The sequence below is a fragment of the Sapajus apella genome, unplaced genomic scaffold (assembly GCF_009761245.1).
Source record: "Sapajus apella isolate SASKATOON/1434 unplaced genomic scaffold, GSC_monkey_1.0 scaffold18, whole genome shotgun sequence".
Lineage (NCBI taxonomy): Eukaryota > Metazoa > Chordata > Mammalia > Primates > Cebidae > Sapajus > Sapajus apella.
The window spans coordinates 25340877-25364442 of NW_022436958.1; the positions used below are offsets into that span (position 1 = coordinate 25340877).

The following is a 23566-nucleotide window of genomic DNA, read 5'->3' on the forward strand; positions in this document are numbered from 1 at the left end:
AATCCCTCTTTAAGATGTTAAAAATATGTTAGTAGGATGGTTATGAAAAATCTTCTGTAAAAATAACCTAATACCTATAAAATCATTTCTATTTTAAAGAATGAAAAGCCAGAGACAGGGAACCATATGTTACCTTGAATAAAAATAAAATACTTCTTGTCACTGAGAAGATGACCCTATTTCAATAAATTAACATTTTCTCTACTATTGCCGCTATCATTGTGTTTTAGAGAAATCTTTTGAATACCTGACATCCTATCTCACATTTTCAAATACTCCTTATTCATAATTGTGAGGGTGTTATATCCTCATGTTTACTTAAAAATAGTATTTTAAAGGTGTGTAGTGAGTAACCCTCATGCTTTATAAGAGGGAACACTAATAAGCCTTAAAATTAACACTCACATACATGGCAATTGAGATTTGGGGTTTGCATGCATGCTGTTATAAACATCCAGATTATTGATGCAGAGTGAACTGAAATAAGTCTTTGGAAACAGTAATGAGAGGAAATGTTTCAGAGACATGAAGACCATAATACCAATGTTGAAGCATGGCTGCTATGAGATGTGACCTCTGAGAAGTGATTAGGTAGTCAGAACTGGCTGTCATACAACGTAAAATGATTATGTCTGCCCTAGGACTACAGCCATGTGCCACCATGCCCAGCTAATTTTTGTATTTTTAGTAGAGACAGGGTTTCACCATGTTGGCTGGGATGGTCTTGATCTCTTGACCTGATCTGCCTGCCTTGCCCTCCCAAAGTGATATATTTTTTAGATATTAAAAACTAATGGGCCAGTTGCAGTGGCTTATGTCTGTTATCCAAGTTTTTTGGGAGGCCAAGGCAGGCAGATCACTTGAGGCCAGGAATTTTAGAACAGCCTGGCCAACATGGCAAAACCTCCTCTCTACTAAAAATACAAAAATTCGCCAGACATGGTGATGTGCACCTGTAGTCCCAGCTACTTGGGACTCTGAGGCAGGAGAATCACTTGAACCCAGGAAATGAAGCCTGCAGTGAGCTGAGATAGTGCCACTGCAGTCCAGCCTGGGTGACAGAGAGAAACTGTCTCAAAAAAAAATTGTGTGTGTGTGTGTGTGTGTGTGTATATATGTATATACACTTTTTTAAAAAAAGATTTATGACAATTTGAAAAAAATCACAAACTGCATAGCTTAGAAATATAAAATAGGAAAAAAGTATGTCATAAATGCATAAGATATAGGTAGATACTAGTCTATTGTGTCATTTACTACCATAAAATATACACAAATCTATTGTAAAAGTTGAACTTTATCAGACCTTAGGTACACAAACACTTATGGACTGTACATGGTATCATTGGCAATTGAGACAAATGTAAGCAAGTGTAAAAATGCAGTATTAGATCATAACTGCATTTAATTTACTGTTGTACTTATTGTACTACTGTAGTAATATTTGTATCCACTTGCTGTTGCTATTGTGTGAGTTCAAGTGCTTCCAGTACCACTTAAAACACCTTGTGATGTTAGTCATCCCTGCTTGAGCAGTTCATCTCTCCAATAAACAGCATATTGCTGTAAAAAATGATCTCTCATGGTTCTCACATATTTTTCATCGTGTTTTGTATAATATTGTGAACCTTGAATAAAACCATGGAACCCATACGAAGTGCCACAGTGAGGCCCAAAGTGCTCCCAAGAAGCAGAGAAAAGTCATAACATTACAAGACAAATCTGAATTGCTTGATATGTACTGCAGATTGAGTTTGCAGCTGTGGTTGCTCACTGTTCCAGACAGATGACATAAACAGATGCATAAACTTATCAACAAATACAGTATAGTACTGTAAGTGTACTTTCTTTCATTTATCATTTTTGTAGGAGAAAGGATATCTGCCTGAACAGGTTTTTAATGCCTGTCCAGACAAAAGTGCCCAATTCTGGGGGGAAAATGCCACAAAGGAAGAGATCATAAGTATTTAAAGCAGGAAGGAGCAGGCTAACTCTACTGTTTTGTGCAGATGCCATCGGGTTTATGATCAAGACTGCCCTTATCTATAAAACTACTAACCCCAGATCCTTGAAAGGCCAAGATAAATTCCACCTGCCTGTCTTTTGGTTGTACAAAAAGGCCTGGACAATGAGAACATTTTTTCTAGTTTGGTTCTGTTGATGCTTTGTCCCCAAAGTCAGGAAGTACCTTACCAGTAGGAAAATGCCTTTGAAAATTCTTTTGATATTGGACAATGCCTCTGTCCATCTAAAATCCCATGAGCTAATGCTTAAGAAGGTGTTAAAGTGATCTACTTGACCCAAAACACAATACTTGTAATTGGCTTCTAGATCAGGTTTTTTAAGGACCTTTAAGGCTCATTACACATGGTACCCTATGGAAAGCATTGTCAATGCTGTGGAAGAGAACCCCAATAGAGAAAACATCATGAAACTCTAGAAGGATTACACCATTGAAGATGCTTTCATTACTACAGAAAAATCCATGAAAGCCATCAAGCTTTAAAGAACAAATTCCTGCTGGAGAAAACTGTGCATGACTTCACAAGATTTGCAACAGAGCTAATTAAGGAAATTATGAAAGAGATTGTGGATGTGGCAAAAAAGGTGGATGTAAAAGGTGTTAGAATATGGATCTTGGAGAAACTCAAGAGCGAACAGACACCGTATCAGAGGAATAATGAGAAGATGACTCAATGAAGATGAGTACTTCTAAACCAGTGCTAGAAGATGAGAAAGAAGACATTGAAAAAGTAGTGCCAGAAAACAAATTGACATTAGACAATCTGGCAGAAGAGTTACAATTATTCAAGACTACGTTCAACCTCTTTTACTACATGGACCCTTTTATAATATGGGCACTGAAACTAAGTAAATGGTGAAAGAAGGATCAGTATCTCATGGAAACAGTTTTAGAGAAATGAAAAAGTGAAAAGGTCAGAAATTACAATGTATTTCCATAAAGTTACACCAAGTGTGTCTGCCTCTCTTGCTTCCCCTTCTGCCTTTTCTGCCTCTGCCGCTCCTGAGATAGCAAGACCAACCCCTCCTATTCCTTCTCCTCCTCACCCTACTCAACATGACGACAATGAGGATGAAGACCTTTATATAATCCATTTTCACTTCATAAGTAGTAAATATATTTTCTCTTTATGATTTTCTTAATTTTTTCTCCAGCTTATTGTAAAAATACAGTACATAATACATATAACATACACATTACGTGTTAATTGACTGTTTATGTTATCATTAAGGCTCTTGGTCAGCAGTAGGCTATTAGTTAAGTTTTGAGGGAGTCAAATATTATATATAGATTTTCAGCTGTGTGGGAGATCGGTGCCCTTAACACTTGTGTTATTCAGGGTCAACTATAGTTGCTTTTTTTTTCTAGCTGAAATTTTCTTCCTCTAGATGCTCCATCATCTTCCTAGCTCTAGTTTCTTATCTGTCTAATGGAGGTAAAGCAGGAAAGTTCTTACTTCACTGCTGTTATGACAAGTTAATGTCATACTTTCTAGGCTTAGCAAAACTTTGAGTTTACTCATTCTCTCCTGAAGATTTTCTCACCTGTACTCTTTCCTGCCTTACTACTTATTTCTCTTCATCCCCTAGGAATTCAGTTATAGTTATAGAGTCTCTCTGCTGAAATCTTCTCAGTGCTCTGTGGCAACCCATGATGACTCTATAGTCCACACTGTCTCTCTTTTTTTCTCCCCTTCTCCTGTTTGTGACTTACGTATGATTCACAGAGATGCATACACACTCAGTGCTCCGATAATGAAAGTGTGTGTTATTGAATGAAGCAGTATCAGCCATCAGCAGCTAGGCTGACTTTGTGTTTCTTAGGCAGGAATCATACCCCTACTGCCATCCCTTTTAAGGAGAATAAGGAAATGTCAGAGTCATGTTACAGCCCTTTCTGAAGGACTCTACTCTAAAATGTGTCTACTGTTTCATCTCATGACTCTTTATAGCCTCTGTATGGGTGAAAAATTGCAGTCACATAACCAGGTTTTTAGAGCATCATTTGCAAATTCTGCATATAATCTTATATCTCATGTGGAAAGAAATATTTATTTATTTGTGGTGCTTTATCTGAAACATTTATCAATCTATTACCCTGTAATGAAATTACTAATTAGTATGGATAATAATTATTATATTATTTCAATTATGTAAATTAATTAAAATATAGGAATTTCAATGATTGTTCATGACATTCAAATACTATGAGCAAAATTTTAAAGTTCATCTGAAAATGGAAAATATTACTGAGCTTCAAGGAGGTTGGAGACATAAATTTGGAACAGAACTACCAAACTTGTCATAATTTCATAAGATAGATTATCTGAATACAGATTCATCTGAAGTATAACAAGGAATAAGGAGGAAGAAAGTGTCTGTGATTCAGAAATGCACAATGGTAAGCATTCTGTGAATCTGTTCTCTTAAGCTAAATGTCATAGTAACCAAGGCTTATGTACTTCATGACAGCAAGATCACATATTAAAATAGAAATTTTTCAATTCACTTCTGTGATTATACTTGCAATGCTGACATGATAAATATATTTCTCAACATTTTTGTTAAATATTGTCCAGAAAGGGTCTAAAAAATAGAGCATTTTTGTAGAGGGCCTACAAAAGAAGAGTATTTTCATTGTTTATTAGGAGCAATCTTTTTAAGACCCTGGTTAATTAGTATAAGAGTTATTAAAGAAATATGAGTAATATAGCTAATAATACAAAGATAGAAGCTTGCTAAAAAAATTTGCTTGTTTCCAGTTATGATTCTACAAGGGCTTTCCCCAAATAGTATAATTATTTAAATTTGATTTTCTTAATCGTTTATTTATTTATTTATTTTTTAAATATATATTTTATTACACTTTAGGTTCTAGGGTACATGTGCAGAACATGCAGGATTGTTGCATAGGTACATACATGGCAATGTGGTTTGCTGCCTCCATCCCCCCATCACCTATCTCAGGCATTTCTCCCCATGTTATCCCTCCCCAACCTCCCTACCTGCCGTTGTCCCTCCCCTATTCTCCCCCAACAGACCCTAGTGTATGATGCTCCCCTCCCTGTGTCCATGTGTTCTCATTGTTCCACACTCACCTATGAGTAAGAACATGGGGTATTTGTTTTTCTGTTCTTGTGTCCGTTTGCTGACAATGATGGTTTCCAGGTTCATCGATGTCGCTTAAAAGGATATGAACTCATTGTTTTTATGGCTGCAAAGTATTCCATGGTGTATTTGTGCCACATTTTCCTTGTAGTCATTGATGGGCATTTGGGTTGGTTCCAGGTCTTTGCTATTGTGAACAGTTCCAAAATAAACATACATGTGCATGTGTCTTTATAATAGAATGATTTATAATCCTTCGGATATATACCCAGTAATGAGATTGCTGGGTCAAATGGAATTTCTATTTCTAGGTCCTAGAGGAATTGCCACACTGTCTTCCACAATGGTTGAACTACTTTACACTCCCACCAACAGTGTAAAAGTGTTTATATTTCTCCACATCCTCTCCAGCATCTGTTGTCTCTGTATTTTTTAATGATCACTATTCTAACTGACATGAGACAGTATCTTAATGTGGTTGTGATTTGCATTTCTCTAATGACCAGTGATGAAGAGCATTTTTTCATGTTTGTTGGCTTCATAAATGTCTTCTTTTGAAAAGTGTCTGTTCATATCCTATGCCCACTTTTGAATGGGTTTGTTTGGTTTTTTCTTGTAAATCTGTTTTAGTTCTTTGTAGATTGTGGATATTAGCCCTTTGTAAGACAGGTAGATTGCAAACATTTTTTACCATTCTGTTGGTTGCCATTTCACTATAATGATTGTTTCTTTTGCTGTGCAGAAGCTCTGGTGTTTGATTAGATCCCATTTGTCTATTTTGGCTTTGTTGCCATTGCTTTTCGTGTTTTAGTCGTGAAGTCCTTGCCTATGCCTATGTCCTGAATGGTTTTGCCTAGATTTTCCTCTAGGGTTTTTATGGTGTTAGGCCTTATGTTTAAGTCTTTAATCCATCTGGAGCTAATTTAGTGTAAGGTGTCAGCCAGGGGTCCAGTTTCTGCTTTCTGCATATGGCTAGCCAGTTTTCCCATCATCACTTATTAAAAAGGGAATCGTTTTCCCATTGCTTGTTTTTGTCCAGTTTATCAAAGATTAGATGGTTGTAGATATGTGGTATTATTTCTGAGGTCTCTGATCTGTTCCATTGGCCTGTATCTCTGTTTTGGTACCAGTACTATGCTGTTTTGATTACTGTAGGCTTGTAGTATAGTTTGAAGTCAGGTAGCATGATGCCTCCAGCTTTGTTCTTTTTGCTTAGAATTGTCTTGGCTATGCAGGCTCTCTTTTGGTTCCATATGAAGTTTAAAGTGGTTTTTTCCAGTTCTATGAAGAGGGTCATAGGTAGCTTGATGAGGATGCTGTTGAACCTATAAATTACTTTGGGCAGTACGGCCATTTTCACAATATTGATTCTTCCTAACCATGAGCATGTAATGTTTCTCCATCTGTTCGTGTCCTCTCTTATTTCCTTGAGCGGTGGTTAGTAGTTCTCCTTGAAGAGGTCCTTTACATCCTTTGTTAGTTGTATTCCTAGGTATTTTATTCTTTTTGTAGCCATTGTGAATGGGAGTTCAGTCTTGACATGGTCCTCTGTTAGTCTGTTATTGGTGTATAGGAATGCTTGTGGTTTCTGCACATTGATTTTGTATCCTGAGACTTTGATGAAGTTGCTTATTAGTTTCAGGAGATTTTGGCTGAGATGATGGGGTCTTCTAAATATACAATCATGTTGTCTGCAAACGGAGACAATTTGACTTCCTCCTTTCGTATTTGAATACCCTTTGTTTCTTTTTTTTGCCTTAGTGCTCTGGCTAGAGCTTCCAATACTATATTGAATAGGGGTAGTGAGAGAGGGCATGCTTGTTTCGTGCCAGATATCAAATGCTTCCAGTTTTGCCACTTCAGTGTGATATTGGCTGTGAGTTTGTCATAAATAGCTGTTATTATTTTGAGATATCTTCCATCAATACCTAGTTTATTGAGGGTTTTTAGCATAAAGCACTGTTGAATTTTGTCAAAGGCCTTCTCTGCATCTACTGAGATAATCATGTGGTCTTTGTCTTTGGTTCTGATTATGTGGTGGATTAGATGTACAGACTTGTGTATGTTGAACCAGCCTTGCATCTCTGGATGAAGCCTGCTTGATTGTGATGGATAAGCTTTTTGATTGGTTGTTGCAATCTTATTGAAGATTTTTGCATCTCTGTTCATCATGGATATTGGCCTGAAGTTTTCTTTTTTTGTTGAGTCTCTGCTGGGTTTTGGTATCAAGATGATGCTGGTCTCATAAAATGATTTGGGAAGAATTCCCTCTTTTTGGATTGTTTGGAATTATTTCAGAAGGAGTGGTACCAGATTCTCTTTGTATGCCTGGTAGAATTCGGCTGTGAACACTCTGGACCTGTGGTTTTCTTTTTTTTTGTTTTTTGTTGGTATGCTATTAATGGCTGCCTCAACTTCACCCCTTGTTATTAGTCTATTCAGGGTTTCAACTTCTTCCTGGCTTAGGCTTGGGAGGGTGCAAGTATCCAGGAATTTATCCATTTCTTCCAGGTTTACTGGTTTATGTGCATAGTGTTTTTTGCAGTAATATCTGATGGTTGCTTGTATTTCTGTGGGATCAGCGGTGATATCCCCTTTATTGTTTTTTTATTGCCTCTATCTGATTCTTCTCTGTTTTCTTTTTTATTAATCTGGCTAGTGGTCTGTCTATTTTGTTGATCTTTTCAAAAAACAAGTTCCTGGATTTATTGATTTTTTTTGAAAGGTTTTTTTGTGTCTCTGTGTCCTTCATTTCTGCTCTAATCTTAGTTATTTCTTGTCTTCTGCTAGCTTTTGGGTTTTTGCTATTTTTTTATCTTGCTCCTCTGGCTCTTTTGATTTTGATGACAGGGTGTCGATTTTAGATCTTTCCTTGCTTCTCATGTGGGCATTTATTGCTATAAATTTTCCTCTAGACACTGCTTTTAGTGTGTCCCAGAGATTCTGGTATGTTGTGTCTTTGTTCTCATTGGTTTCGAAGAACATCTTTATTTCTGCCTTCATTTCGTTGTTATCCAGTCAACATTCAAAAGCCAGTTGTTCAGCTTCCATGAAGTTGTGTGGTTCTGAGTTAGTTTCTTAATCTTGAGTTCTAATTTGATTGCACTGTGGTCTGAGAGACTGTTTGTTATGATTTCCATTCTTTAGCATTTGCTGAGGAGTGATTTACTTTCAATTATGTGGTCAATTTTAGAGTAGGTACCATGAGATTGTGAGAAGAATGTATATTCTGTGGATTTGGGGTGGAGAGTTCTGTATATGTCTATCAGGTTTGCTTGGTGCAGATCTGAGTTTAAGTCCTGGATATCCTTCTTAATTTTCTGTCTCGTTGATTTAATATTGACAATGGAGTTTTAAAGTCTCCCACCATAATTGTGTGGGAGTGTAAGTCTCTTTGTGTAAGTGTAAGTGTCAGGTCATTACGAACTTGCTTTATGTATCTGGGTGCTCCTATATTGGGTGCATGTATATTTAGGATTGTTAGCTCTTCTTGTTGCATTTATCCTTTTACCATTATGTAATGTCCTTCTTTGTCTCTTTTGATCTTTTGTTGATTTAAAGTCTATTTTATCAGAGAGTAGGATTGCAACTCCTGCTTTTTTGTGCTATCCATTTGCTTGGTAAATCTTCCTGCATCCCTTTATTTTGAGCCTGTGAGTGTCCTTGCACGTGAGATGGATTTCCTGGATACAGCACACTGATGGGTTTTGACTTTTTATTCACTTTGCCAGTGTCTTTTGATTGGGGCATTTAGCCCATTTACATTTAAGGTTAATATTGTTATGTGTGAATTTGGTCCTGCCATTTTGATGCTAGCTGGTTGTTTTGCCCATTAGTTGACGTAGTTTCTTCATTGTGTCAATGCTTTTTACAATTTGGTACATTTTTGGAGCGGCTGGTACTCGTTGTCCCTATGCTTAGTGCTTCTTTCAGGAGCTCTCGTAAGGCATGCTTGGTGGTGACGAAATCTCTCAGCAATTGCTTGTTTGTAAAGGATTTTATTTTTCCTTCACTTATGAAGCTTAGTTTGGCTGGATATTAAATTCTAGGTTGAAAGTTCTTTTCTTTAAGAATGTTGAATATTGACCCCCACTCTCTTCTGGCTTGTAGGGTTTCTGCTGGGAGATGTGCTGTGAATCTGATGGGCTCCCTGTTGTGTGTAACCTGACCTTTTTCTCTGGCTGTCCTTAGCATTTTTTACCTTCATTTCAACCCTGGTGAATCTGACGATTATGTACCTTGGGGTTGCTCCTCTTGAGGAATATCTTTGTGGTGTTCTCTGTATTTCCTGAACTTGAATGGTGGCCTGCCTTGCTAGATTGGGGAAGTTCTCCTGGATAACATCCTGAAGAGTGTTTTCCAGCTTGGGTTTATTCTCTCTGTCACATTCAGGTATACCTATCAAACGTAGATAGGTAGTTTCATGTAATCCCATATTTCTTGGAGGCTTTGTTAATTTCTTTTCACTCTTTTTTCTCTAATTTGCCTTCTCATTTTATTTCATTGAGTTGTTCTTCAATCTCTGATATCCTTTCTTCTGCTTGGTTGATTTGGTTATTGAAACGTGTGTATGCTTCGCGAAGTTCTCCTCTTATGTTTTTCAGCTCCATTAAGTCATTTATATTCTCTGAGGTGTTTATTCTCATTAGCATTTCATCAAACCTTTTTTCAAGGTTCTTAGTTTCTTTGCATTGGGTTAGAACATGTTCTTTTAGCTCAGAGAAGTTTATTATCCACCTTCTAAAGCCTGTTTCTGTCAATTCATCAGACTCATTCTCCATCCAGCTTTGTTCCTTTGCTGGTGATGCGTTGTGATCCTAGGAGGAGGAGAGGCATTCTGGTTTTGGGTGTTTTTATCATTTTTGTGCTGGTTTCTTCCCATCTTAGTGGCTTTATCTACCTGTGGTCTTTGTAGTTGGTGACTTTTGGGTGGCGTCTCTGAGTGGATGTACTTTTTGTTGATGACGAAGTTATTTATTTCTGTTTCTTCATTTCCTTCTAACAGTCAGGCCCCTCTGCTGTAGGACTGCTGGAGGTCCATTCCAGATCCTGCTTGCCTGGGGATCACCTGCAGCAGCTGCAGAACAGTAAGGGTTGCTGCCAGTTTCTTCTTCTGTTATCTTTGTCCCAGGAGAATACCCACCAGATGTCAACCTGAGTTCTCCTTTATAAGGTGACTCTTTGGATATACAGGAATCAGGGAGCTGCTTGCGAAGACAGCCTGTCCCTTATAGTAACTCAAGTGCTGAACTGTGAGCTCCATTGCTCTGTTCAGAGCTGCTGGGCAGGTATATTTAAGTCTGCTGCAGTGGAACTCATAACCACCTTTTTTCCCAGTTGCTCTGTCCTAGGAAGGTGTGACTTTATTTATAAGTTCCTGACGTGCTGCTACCTTTTTTCAGAGCTGCCTTGCCCAGCAAGGAGGTGGCCTAGTCACAGTCTGCCAGCAGAGGTATTGCTGAGCTGCCATGGGCTCTGCCCAGTTGCTGTGTCAACTTTCTTTGGTTTTGTTTATAGAGGTATAGTTAGAACTGCCTCGGTATTGGCAGTCTGCCTCAGTAATGGCAGACTGCCTCTGTAATGGCGGACTGCCTCAGTAATGGCAGATTGTCTTGGTAATAGCAGACTGCCTCGGTAATGGTGGGTGCTCTTCCCCCAACAGAGCTGGATCTACCCAGGTCCAGCTGCGCTTGCTGCGAAACTCTCAATCCAGAGCGTTTGAGATTGCTGGTCTTTGTAGGGGTGGGATCTGCCGAGCCAGATCACCTGGTTCCCTGTTTCAGCCCACTTTTTTTCAGTTGAATGGATTGCTTTGTCTCCCAGGCATTCCAGGTGCCTGTTGAAACGGCCACCCAGATTTCTGTGAGTTTTTGTGCAGAGACTTGCTATGCCAGCTGAATCAGCCATGCTGGAAACTCGTGGTGCTTTACAGCCTGGGAATCTCCTGGTCTGTAAGCAGTAATAATTCGTTTGGAAATTTAGTGTTCACTCACCCTCTGCATTGTTCTCACTGGGAACTGCACTCCAGAGCTGTTCCTATTCAGCCATCTTGCAGTTTTTTCCACATTGTTATGTCTATCAATGTTTGTCAGTAGTAGTTGATTTTTTTTTTCTGAGATGGAGTCTTGCTTTGTCACCCAGGCTGGAGTGCAGTGGTGCAATCTCGGCTCACTGCTACCTCTGCCTCTCAGGTTCAAACAATTCTCCTCAACTAATCATTTATTGAAAATATAGTCCATATTCCAAATGGAAATACCTTATTTGTCTATTTCTGAGTATAACAGTAATACATGCTATTTAATGCTATCCAATGCTATTTAAAATTAGGATAGCCAGGTCCTCTTTCTCTTACACAGTTCTCATTGACCACCCTACAGCATCCAACTTTATTGACTTCTTATTCTTTTTGAAATTCTTTTCTACTTTGTTCCTGGTTACACTACTTTCTCCATGAGACATATGCTCCATGAAGGCAGAGGCTTTTCCCTGTTTATATTTGTCTTATTTACTACTTAGAATGGTATCTTGATAAAAGGAAGGGGCTCCTTAAATATTTGTATGATGTATTAATCCTTTTACATATTTATTCCTTTTCTGATCCTTTTGATAACTTATCTTCCTTCTGCCAAATCTTAAACCTTATTAACTTCTCCAGTGTTTAGTCTTCTTCTCTCTAGTTTTTCATTTTTGAGTCATCATCATTGTAATCATGTGATATCTTTCGTTAAATGCCATCTATGTCTCTATCTCTGACCCTGCTCTTTCTTCCAGAATCCAATCTCAAATCTCCAACTGCCATATGACCTTCTTCATATGATGGTCCCTTAGTCATCTCAAATTTAGCATATGCAAAATTTTTTTTGGAGCACTCAACCTGCAATGCTGGCTCTCATTCTGACAACTCACTTTTAATTAATGGTGTAATTATTTTCCCTGCTTCAATCTGCAGAACTCTCTATTTCTGGTAGGTAAGTCTATATCATCATTATAACCATCACCCTTACCAATAATATCATCAGTAGTATTTATGTAATTCTTTATGGCTTGAAAATTATTTTTACATCTATAATTTTCCCTTTTGGGGCTTGGTCCAATCTTCTGGGAGACCAATTTTGGCAGGTAGAAATATAAGGAGCCCAGTGTGAGTAGATTGCTTATTCACCATTGTTAAGAGTCTTGCTCCTGGGCTTACTCTGACTTTGATGCCCAGCTCTCCAGTGCTATTACTTCTTGTTTCTTTCTGTTAGCCATATTCCTATCTTGCAACCAAGTTTATTTCACTCCAGTTTTCCTGTGATGGAACAACTTTGCTAGAGAAAGCCTGCATATTTCTACTTGTGCTCATTACATGGTACAAACTAGTGTGACAAACCAAGTTACTGTATTTTATTAAATTCTTACAAGACAGCATTCATGACTCACTTGTTCTTTTTATTCTGGCTGCAGATCTGCTTTTTGGAATTTCATTTTTGTACTATTTACCCTTGGATTTGCTTATAAGACTAAATAATTGTTTTTTCTTGAGCTTTTGAATTCTTGGTATTGACCACTTCCAGTTTGGTTCATACTAATTTCAACCAATCATTAATTTTTAAAGGTAGAATCCTCATTTAAAATGTTATATATCTCTCTATATTTTAAATATGTAGTATACATTCATATAAGCTTATTTTTAATTATATGTATAAATATGTACATGTTATTTACCGTTATTACATATAGATGCACAGGAAAGGATTCTTTCTGCTTCCTTTGCATTGGAATTTTTGCTTTTCTTCTCTCTGGTATTTTTAAATCTTTGTTTTATTCAGACAATATGGCTATTATTTTATTGCTTACCCAGAATCTTAACGCATCAGGTGCAGTCAGATTCCAACTTTTCCTTGATTCTAATTCCTGGCCATGTATGTATTATCTGCATAAAGTTTCTCTCTAGAGCATGCAGTGGATTTCAGACCTGAGGTTTCATCTTGAACTTCAGCTATTGAGATGCTTCCTTGCATTATTCTATTTCTAAATCCATTGCCTAAACTGAACCATTAATTTTGTCTCAGTAATTCTGGATCCTTTTCTTTACCATATAGTCAAATATATTATGTTCTTAATACTGATGTGGACTGACATAATCCCATCTCCCCTTGTGAAAACTTCCTTGACCACTGTAGCCTTCATTTATTTTCATACCTCTTTACTCTTGCAGCACTAAGCACCAGACATACTAGTGCTTAATTATTATTGTCTTACATTGTCTGTTATTATGGATTCATCTTATCTTTAAAACCAGATTATAAGCAATTTAAGTACAGTAAATATGGTATAGCATTTATGTGAACTGGAATAGATACTATCCTACAGTTATAAATTGACTAGGTAACTAATCAAAGTACAGCCATGCTGAAAACTACAGTATTTTACTTTTTAAAAAGATAACTTTATTTGCAAAATAAATCTACCCTAACATTTTTTTGAATCACAACTTCTTTGCTTGCCATCATTTAATTAGTTGCCCAGTTATAGGACTCTGTTGGCTAATAAGATAGCAAAATTGTCATGGATTCTCATGAACCTCAATATAATTGAACTTCTAATTCATCTAAATTGTTCTACTTTGTTTTTTATGCTATTTGCAGTCATATCATTTCACTTGAATAATAAAGGAGTGTTTTTTCATGTTCTGTAAATATATTGCTTGCAGATATTTTACTTGTTTTCTGTATTTATGTATTAGTCCATTTTCATGCTGTTGAAAAAGACATACCTGAGACTGGGTTATTTATAAAGAAAAAGATATTAAATGGACTCACAGTTTCACATGGCTGAGGAGGCCTCACAATCATGGTGAGAGGCAAAAGGCATGTCGTACATGACAGCAGATAAGAGAGAATAAGAGCCAAGCAAAAGAAGTTTCCCATTATAAAACTCTCAGATCTCTTGAGACTTATTCACTACCACGAGAACAGTATGGGGAAAACTGTTCCCATGATTCAATTATCTCTTACTGGGTCTCACCCACAACATGTAGGAATTATGGAGCTACAGTTCAAGATGAGATTTGGGTGGGGACATAGCCAAGCCATACCAATTTCTTTCTATAGAATATGTATTTAAAAAGTGACGTAAGTGTGCTAAGTATTCTGCAAGTTTCAACTCCTGAAGAATGCATATTGTAGGAACTAAAGCAAAAAGAAAAAAAAAATAACAACAACAAAAACCAGGGCAGTTTTGTTGAGTTAGGTAAAGAATATTTTCCATATGTTTTCTTAACCACATCTATTCTTACCTGATTTACTTTAGGAATTTGTTTTTTTCTTTAGTGCAGTTACTTATTTCTTATAACATGCCAATGTTATATTTAGTTTAATAGGCTAAGGTTACTTTTCATACTGACGAATTTATTCTGAACTACTAACTGCTCTTCAGGTAGATGTGAGTTTTTTTTTTTTTCTTTCTTTCTTTTTTTTTTTTTTTTTTTTTTTAACTGTTATTGTGATTACAGGTACAGAATAAGAATGGAAACTTTAAGCAAGCTTATATTCTCCTTGAAAAAAACTCCCAGAATAAAACAAGCTGACATATTGAAAATATATATTTTGTTACCCTACTTCACCCAGAAAGCTATGCATAAAGTTCATATAACAAGATAAGAAAAAAAAAAACCCAAAGTATATAAAACACATCTTGGCCGCAAGTTAATATCTGTACAGGATTTTCATTTTTTAAATAAATTAATATTTGCTAAATCTTTGATATTTACTGAAGATATAGCAGTGAATAAAACAAACATGGTTCCTGCCTTTATATTTTAGCCATTATAACAAAGAGATAGATGTAAAATCAATTATTGCACAATAATGATTAGTTGCAATTGAGATACATGGATCAAGAAATGTAGAATGCTGTGACCTAGGATAATAGGGGCCTGATTTGTATATGAACATGCTCAAATGTGGATATGTATGTGTTCATATGTCTGTTTTACAAGGATGATTATGTAGGTGTGCCAAAGTACACTACAATTAAGCAGAGAGTGGATGTCTAAGACAGCTAGAAGATTCTGAGGTGGGAAAGAGAATGATATTTTTAAGAGTCTTAAAGAAGGCTAATGTATTCAGAAGGTAATAGCAAGGGAAAGACTGGCAGAAGATGAGGCTAATAGGCAAGAGTTACCACAGATATTTACTTAAACAGAAATATGACACTATATTATCATTGTGTTTATTTTTCACCTTTGCCCCTGAAATCCTCTCAATTGTGACTTAGTTATAACCTAATGATTTCAACAACTTACTAATTGGTTTATTTTCATATATGAAATGCTTAACATTATAGATTTAAGTAATTACTATATACTTGTTACTGATTTACTCATTCTTTTGTGTTTTAAAATGTTTAAAACATACCAGATGTTTTATTGGACTAACATTGAATTCATGATTTGTTTTATTACTAAGTCGTCCCCATCAATATAACTGATGCATGTATTTGGGTCTTCTTTTACGTCATTCAATAAAGGTTTATAATTTTTTTTCACAAATGTACTACATAATTTTGCTGGGTTTATTCCTATTCTTATATTTTTCTTCTAAGGTATATTAATTTTTTTTTCTGACTAACTAGACTAACAATTTTTTCTGCCATATAGGAATTTCAGTAATTACTATATACTTGTTATTGATTTTTTAATTTTCTGTTTAAAACCTAGTAAAGATTTCTAGGTAACAATCATGTAATCTTTACAAAATATAATGAAAGAGGAAATAATGAAAGGAAAATCCCAAGAATTCTTTTTTCCCCCTCAAAGAATGCATTGAAGAATGGGCACACAATATTGGGAATATTTAGAGGTAGAAAGGTAGTAAAAAGATTAACAAAGAAGTTTCAATTTCAACAAAAATCTTTTAATTCAAAGGCTTTTCTTTCTTTTTTCTGAGAGTGATCACAACATGAAGATGACTGTTGAGAGACAAATATGTAATGGATTCCAAATATCTTGTGGGCAGAGGTTTGTGCCTTCTATCTTTACTAGTATGTTTGTATTGTGAACACACTAGGAAGATATAGGTAGTGTCTCTCTTTGGAGCAAAGGGTAGGTTTGTTATCTTTATACCATAAAGATAATGTCTCCTTATGGGGCAACAATCAGGGAGGATTAATGTCCGTTATGAAAGAATTGAGTTCCCTACCTTGATTCTCCCGTCACGCATCCCACTGCATGTACAGCATCTCCTGGCCCTTTGCACACCCTTCTGTGGGAGTTGGGGCACAGAATACAACACAAATGATGATACTCTAGGTACTACTATTCAGGGCATAATAAACTTTCTTTTATCTCTGACTCAAGAGTCTCATGGCTTTTGCTAGCATCCACAAAACTAGCAGGGCAAATGCTGATAGCTTTCACAATTCTTGGCAGTTTTGGCAGTGAGGAAGGGATACTGACAGAGACATGGCTTTTGTAGAAAGAAGGATTATGGCCTCACAGCTAATTAAAACACTTTGAGAGAAGTCCATTGGTATTGGTAGCAAACTTACTGACCAAATTGTCTAGTAAAGAGTAATAAATATTCTTCTTCTCTATTGCCTATTAATGAGGAGGATTTGGGAATGTAGTTGCAAGCTGAGAACCACGCAGTAGATTTGGTTTTAACCCTCCTTTAGGTAGGGAGATTACAGTCTGGCAGTAGTCTCAGGTTCACCCATTCTAACAATTAGTACTTAGATTCATTTGGACGTGGGGTGAGGAGAGAGGAACAAGTTTGCATTTTCTTTCAGACAACAGTTTTAAAGATGCATACCAACAGTATGAGAGGAAATTCCTGACTATTATATACAGAAACCAGGCAAATCATTAGAACTTTGTTTTCTTGGAAAATGAGTGAGGTCGGTCATATAATGTTGGTTACAGAAGAATGACCACAACTGGGATGTATTTTTTGCTCAGACTATGCTACTATCATGCCAACTTGTAATCCATTTGGAGATGACAGTAAAAAGTCTTGGAATTTTCTGTAATGGATTCTATCTGCCGTAAGAGAATTTTGGCCCTTTTATGGAGATTTTTCTGAAACAGATAAAGTCAAGGGGAAACTATAGATAAGGCATTGATTAGTATTGCATTCTTACAGCCCTAGGTTGGTTTCATAATGCTGATATAAGTGACCCACTGGAGAATGAAAAGGTCAACAAAGAAATTTAGATAAATTCGTATGGTCAGCCTGAAGTTCTAGAACAGTTCTATAACCCTTATATTGAAACCCAGCAAGAACTTAATAAATGTTGGATTTATAGTAGGGCAGCAGATACATCTAGTCTGAGATTATGTTGTTGCTGTTATAGCCAATTAGCTTACTCTAAACATACCATGTGACCCTTTAAACTAATTGGTGTTATGTATTCAGATTTCTGACCATTTGCAGTCAGATAGTCACACACTTTTTAATTCTCAAAGCCATGCCACAATTGGCTGATAGTCAATGTATCTGATAGACGTTCCACATTTCCTATCATCTATGGGCATCTGGTATTGTTGGGTGTTGGAAGAGCTTCTTCAAAAATTAAAAAAAAGTTTCCAACTCTGCCTCTCTCATCTTCTTCTGGTCCACACATATAAGTAAGATGGTTTGGTCACCGAATGGCTTTCTTCAGAAAGAGATAATCTCCTCTTGGCCTCTATGTAGATCCTAATCAGGATGAAAGGGTTAAGATTTTATATAAACTTATACTAAAAATCAGGATTCCACCATGACCATTTCTGGGCATGATGCATTATTCTTTCTTCTTACAGAAACCTCACACCAGCCTGATTGGTACACCCTCCAAATAGTAGCTCAGCTAAAAGGAGACCTCAGGAATTTATACTTAATTCTTGTGTAGCTAACTGGTTACGCCTGTTGACCTTACATGATCCTACATTATAAGAGTAGTAACCGTTTAGTTGAATACACTGCTTGCTAAGACCTCCTACAATTGCCCAAATGCACCATTACTGTAGGAGACATAACAAGTCTCTGTAAATTTTATTAAAATGCCCTCTTCTCCCTTATTCTGACCCTTCCCAACTAAAGGTCTGAGAGTTATAGAGGATGGTTAGAAAAAAAGTGAAATTACGTCTACCGAAATGGAACACATTCTACGTTTCAGGTGCGGGAGTAAAATTAATGATCTTTCAGAACTTAACCCTGGAGCCTCCCACAAAAAGAAAAGATCTTTGTGTGAGTCTCTCAAACTGTGGATATGCTTTAAATGTAATTGCCTGCTGGCTTAACATTCTTCATCACATGGCTCTGCCTGCATTTTGATCATCATTGCTTTTAACCTGAAGGAGAAGATTTTTAGAAAGAGCAGGGAAAGATCCTTTATCTCCTACACACACACACCCCTATTAACACCTTTGAGTGTCTTCTTTACCCCCCTCTCTATAACCATCACTAACCTAGAGTCTGGCATGGACAAATAGATCAGATTGGACTGACTGTCCCCAAGCAGTTTCTCTAAAAAATAGGGATAATCTCAATTATCTGAACTGAACTGAGAACCCCAAGGTCAACTAGCTGGCCTGGAGGCCTTGTTGGAGACATTGCCAACCTGTGTCTTTTAACTGACATAGTCCATTTTGGGGCCACAATCATTGTAAATAACATGTTCTTTCTAGGGCCATTGTGTGAACCCTCAAGACTGTATGTCTTTTTTTTATTTTCTTTGAGATGGAGTCTCGCTCTGTCACCAAGGTGGAAGAGCAATGGTGCAGTCTCAGCTCACTGCAACCACTGCCTGCCGGGTTTAAGCAATCTTCCTGCCTCAGCCTCCTGAGTAGCTGGGACTACAGGCATGCACCACCATGCTCAGCTAATTTTTTGAATTTTTAGTAGAGACATGGTTTCACCACACTGGCCAGGCTGGTCTCAAACTCCTGACCTCGTGATCTGCCCACCTCAGCCTCCCAAAGTGCTGGGATTACAGGTGTGAGCCACCGCACCCAGCCAAGATTGTATGTCTTATGTCCAAATCATGCATTATTTTCCCTTTCTACCAGGAACACAGTGACTTGAGCCACAGGGATGGTTGTAAGAGACCTTTTAATGTTTAAGCAAACACCACCAGTAGATTATGTGGGCTTCAGATGATTTTGGAGAGAACTCCAAAATCTACACTTGGCTATGAGGATGAGCTTCCTGGAGGGATAATTGGCTTATTAGTTATGTGCACCCTACAGGCAGTTATCCGTACAATGGGAATCATCAAATTAGAAAAAGTAGTAAGAAATGTGCCCCTGATTTTAATCCAAAAGATTAATAATACCATTGCAGTCTTCTTCATCCTCAATTCATGGACTAAAGTTTTTATGGATGATAAGATTGCCCTCAGCTACCTCTTTGTGGTCCAAGGAAGAGGCCAAACAATTGCTCATACATCCTGCTGTACCTGCTGTAATGCCTCTGGCCAAGTGGAAAGGTTAATATAGAAACTTAAGGAGAAAGCCATATGGTTTTGTAAGGGAGATCTTTAGGGTTTGGGGGATTTATTCAGTTGGTTGGATTCAGCAGCTAAGTACATTGGGAGTGTGGTTGAGGTATATACTGTAGATTGGTCCCATCCTTCTGCTTTGAGTCCTGTTGATGGTAACCTTAAGTAAAGACATGTATGAGACAAAGTGAATGAATTTGTTTCCACTCTCTGTTGATTAGATTTATCAGAGTGACTGATAGCATATTTATGGGAAAACTAGTCAGAGAAAAGATGATGTCAAAACAAGCTGTGGCTATTGTTGATGACCATTCTCAGTGGATTCTGCTGTCAGTATATCAGAAGCAGAAGAGAAAGAGTACGAAGCAAACTGACAAACAGAAAACTATGGAAGAAACAATTGCTGGAGGGCAAGTGTGGTGCCTCACGCCTATAACCCCAGCATTTTGGGAGACCAAGGCAGGTGGATCACTTGAGGTCAGGAGTTTGAGACCAGCCTGGCCAATGTGGTGAAACTCTGTCTCTACTAAAAATACAAAAATTAGCTGGGTATGGTGGTGCATGCCTGTATTCCCAGCTACTTGGGAGGCTGAGACAGGAGAATCATTTGAACCCAGGAGGCAGAAGTTGCAGTGAGCAGAGATCACACCACTGCACTCCAGCCTGGGTAACAGAGTGAGACTGTCTCCAAAAATAAATAAATAAATAAATATTTCTGGAAAAAAACCCATAAACTTACATGTTCAAGAAGCTCAGGGTTCTCAAGATAAATGCTAAAACAAACACCAAAACAAAACCCAAAATCCTAAAATTATTCAAAAACATTATAATGAAGCTTCTGAAAATTAAAAACAAAGAAAAGATTCTAATAGCAGTCAGAGAAAAATGGAACAATGATCCCAATGATTCCAGATTTCTCATTAAGAAACATGAAGGCTAAAAGGAAGTGGAACAGCATTTGAGAATGCTGAAAGAACATTCAGTCCAGGATTCTATATTCAGTGACATATCCTTTAGGCATGAAGCTTAAATAAAGGCATTCTCAGACAAAGGGAATAAGGTCATACTTATTCATGAAAGACTGTTTTCCCCCTGCGACCAGGAACAAAGTAAGGATAGCCACTCTCCCCGCTGCCACTGAATATCATACTAAAATTCTAGCTAGTATAATAATGAAAAAGCAATAATAAATAAGGACAGAGATAGTTTGGAAAGGAAAAAATAAAATTGTTCATATTCACAGATGACATGGTTGTATACCTGAAAAATTCCATGAAATCTACAAAAAAATTTTAGAAATTATAAGTAAGTTTAACAAGGTTGAAGGACAAGGTCACATGAAAATAAATCACATTTCCCTATACTAGCTTTAAAAAAATTGGAAACAAATTTAAAAATATAATAATTTCAAGAAATGAAATATCTAGGTATAAATTTAACAAAGCAAGTGGAATATCTGTGTTCTGAAAACTATAAAATCTGATGAAATAAATGATTTGAAATGAAAGAAAACCTAAATAAATGAAGATACATGTAGTTTCCATGGATTGGAAAAAATCATTACAGTTAAGATACTATTCTCCCCAAATTAATCCATAAATATAATGCAATTTCAATCAAATTCCAAGCAGGAATTTTGTAGATATACAAAAACTTTTCCAAAATGTACATAGAAAGGAAAAAAGATTAGAATAGCCAAACAGTTTTGAAAAAGAAGAGCAAAGTTGGGAGACTCATACCATCTAACTTTAAGAATTACTTTAAAGCTATAGTAATCAGAAAGAGTGGTATTGTCAAAGGAATAGACAAAGCCATGAACTAAATGTTTGTGTCGCCTCAAAACTCATATGTTGATATTCTAACCCCAATATGATGGTATTAAGAGGTTAGGACTGTGGAGTGAAATTAGTCATGAGGGTGAAATCCTCGTGATTGAGATTAGTGCCCTTATAAAATGAACCCCAGAGAGCTCTCTCAACCTTTTCCACCATGTGATATTGCAAGGAGAAAATAGCAATTTGCAACCCAGAATAAGGCCTTCACTAGAGCCTAACCATGCTGGAACCCTGATTTCAGACATGTAGCCTCCAGAACTGCAAGAAATAAATTTCTGTTGTTTATAAGCCACTCAGTCTATGGTACTTTTTTATAGCATCCTGGACTGACTGAAGCATAAGCCTAGATCAGTGGAACATATTAGAAAGTCCAGAAAAATAGTCCAAACAAATGTAGCAAATTGATTTTTGAAAAAGGTGCAAAGGCAATTTAATGGATAATATATTTTTTCTGTGTCTTTTATTTGGGTCTTTGCCATAAGTGGTATGCTATTGGAACAATTTAACATCCATATTTAAAAAATAAAAAAACTCCTTGAATTAAACCTCATGTCTTATACCAAAATTAACTCAAAATGGACCATAGTCCCAAGATGTAAAATATAATACTACAAAACTTTAGAAGAAAATGTAAAAGAAAATTTTTGTGGCCCTTAGGCAAAGACTTTTCAAATGTGATACCAAAAGCATAATCTATAACACACACAAAAAATTATAATTTATCAATATTTAAAACTTTTCCTCAGTGAAAGACACTGCTAAAAGAACATAAAGACAAATTATAAATGGGGAGAAAAGACAAATGTTGCAAATCTTATGTTAAAAAAAATCGTGTATCCAGAATGTATAAAGAAGTCTCAAAACTCAATGGTAGGGAACAAACAACCCAATAAAAATAAATAAATATAGATGTCAAATAAACTCAGGGAAAATTGTCAACAATAGCCATCATAGAAATGTAAATTAACACCACAATGAAATACCACTACATAGATTGTCTACAAAACAATTGATAATACCAAGTGCTGGTGAAGATTCAGAACAACTGCAGCTCACCTGTGTTGCTCCTGGGAATACAAAATGGTACGGCCATTCTGGAAAGTAGTTTGGCAGTGTCTGATAAAGCTGAACGTACACTTATCATATGACTAGCAATCCTACTTTTAGTTACTTACCCTAGAGAAATAAAAATATATGTTTACACAAAAGCCTACACAAGATACTTATAGCAGTTCTATTTATAATTGCCAAGCACTAGAAACCCAAATGTCCTTCAGCAAGTGAATGCATAAGCCAAGAGTGGTACATTCCTACAATGGACTGTTACTCAGCTATTAAAAACGAATGAACTACTAATACACACAATGGCACAGATAAATCTTAAAATCTCAAAGGCACTTGCTAAATGAATAAAGCCAGTCTCAAAAGGTTATATGCTGTGTTTTCACTTACATGACATTTTGCAAAGGCAAAGCTAGCAGCAGAGACTGGATTAGTGGTTGCTGGGGGTTACAGAAGGGAGGTAGAGATGACTACAAAGGAGGATCACAAGGAATTTTTTTTTGGTGAATAATATTCTGCATAGTTTTAGTAGAAGTGAATTTTATCATAGTCTACTCTTCTGAATATTACCCATAAAATATAGCATATGTGATGAGAGAAAATGAGTATGTGTGTGTGAGAAATAGAAACAGTTTCCATAAGAGTTAATCTAAAATAATCATATTTTATTTTGTTATTTATTATATATATACATTAATATATACATTTTACATATTTATGATCCCAAATTACACTGGACTTCGTGTAATGATGAATTTGGTTTTAGTTCCTGAGTCTGTTTTGGATGAGTGTTGCAGTAGGGAGCAGAGGAGGTATGAGTTTGGGGTGGTGTTGAAGGCACTGACTGGGACATTTTAAACTCAGGGTCACGGTAATATATGTTCATGTCTCTGACTTTTTTAGACACCCCATCACAGAGGGTACAGTTTATTCTTGGAACCGAGGATGATGATGAGGAACACATTCCTCACGACCTTTTCACAGAACTGGATGAGATTTGTTGGCGTGAAGGTGAGGATGCTGAGTGGCGAGAAACAGCCAGGTGAGAATTTTTGTTGAAGGGTGAAGGTATACTA

The 23566-nt window shown here is 36.6% G+C and overlaps 1 protein-coding gene across 20 annotated transcripts in view; it reads left to right on the plus strand.

Moving 5' to 3' along the window:
* The window catches only part of SLC4A10 (solute carrier family 4 member 10), a 350715-nt gene that overhangs the window by 187224 nt on the left and 139925 nt on the right, over nucleotides 1-23566 (plus strand). For all 20 annotated transcript variants that reach the window (XM_032286540.1, XM_032286535.1, XM_032286537.1 and 17 more), the window contains one exon: nucleotides 23394-23532. In XM_032286540.1, the coding sequence (XP_032142431.1) occupies nucleotides 23394-23532 (139 nt within the window). The remainder of the gene's footprint in view (nucleotides 1-23393; nucleotides 23533-23566) is intronic.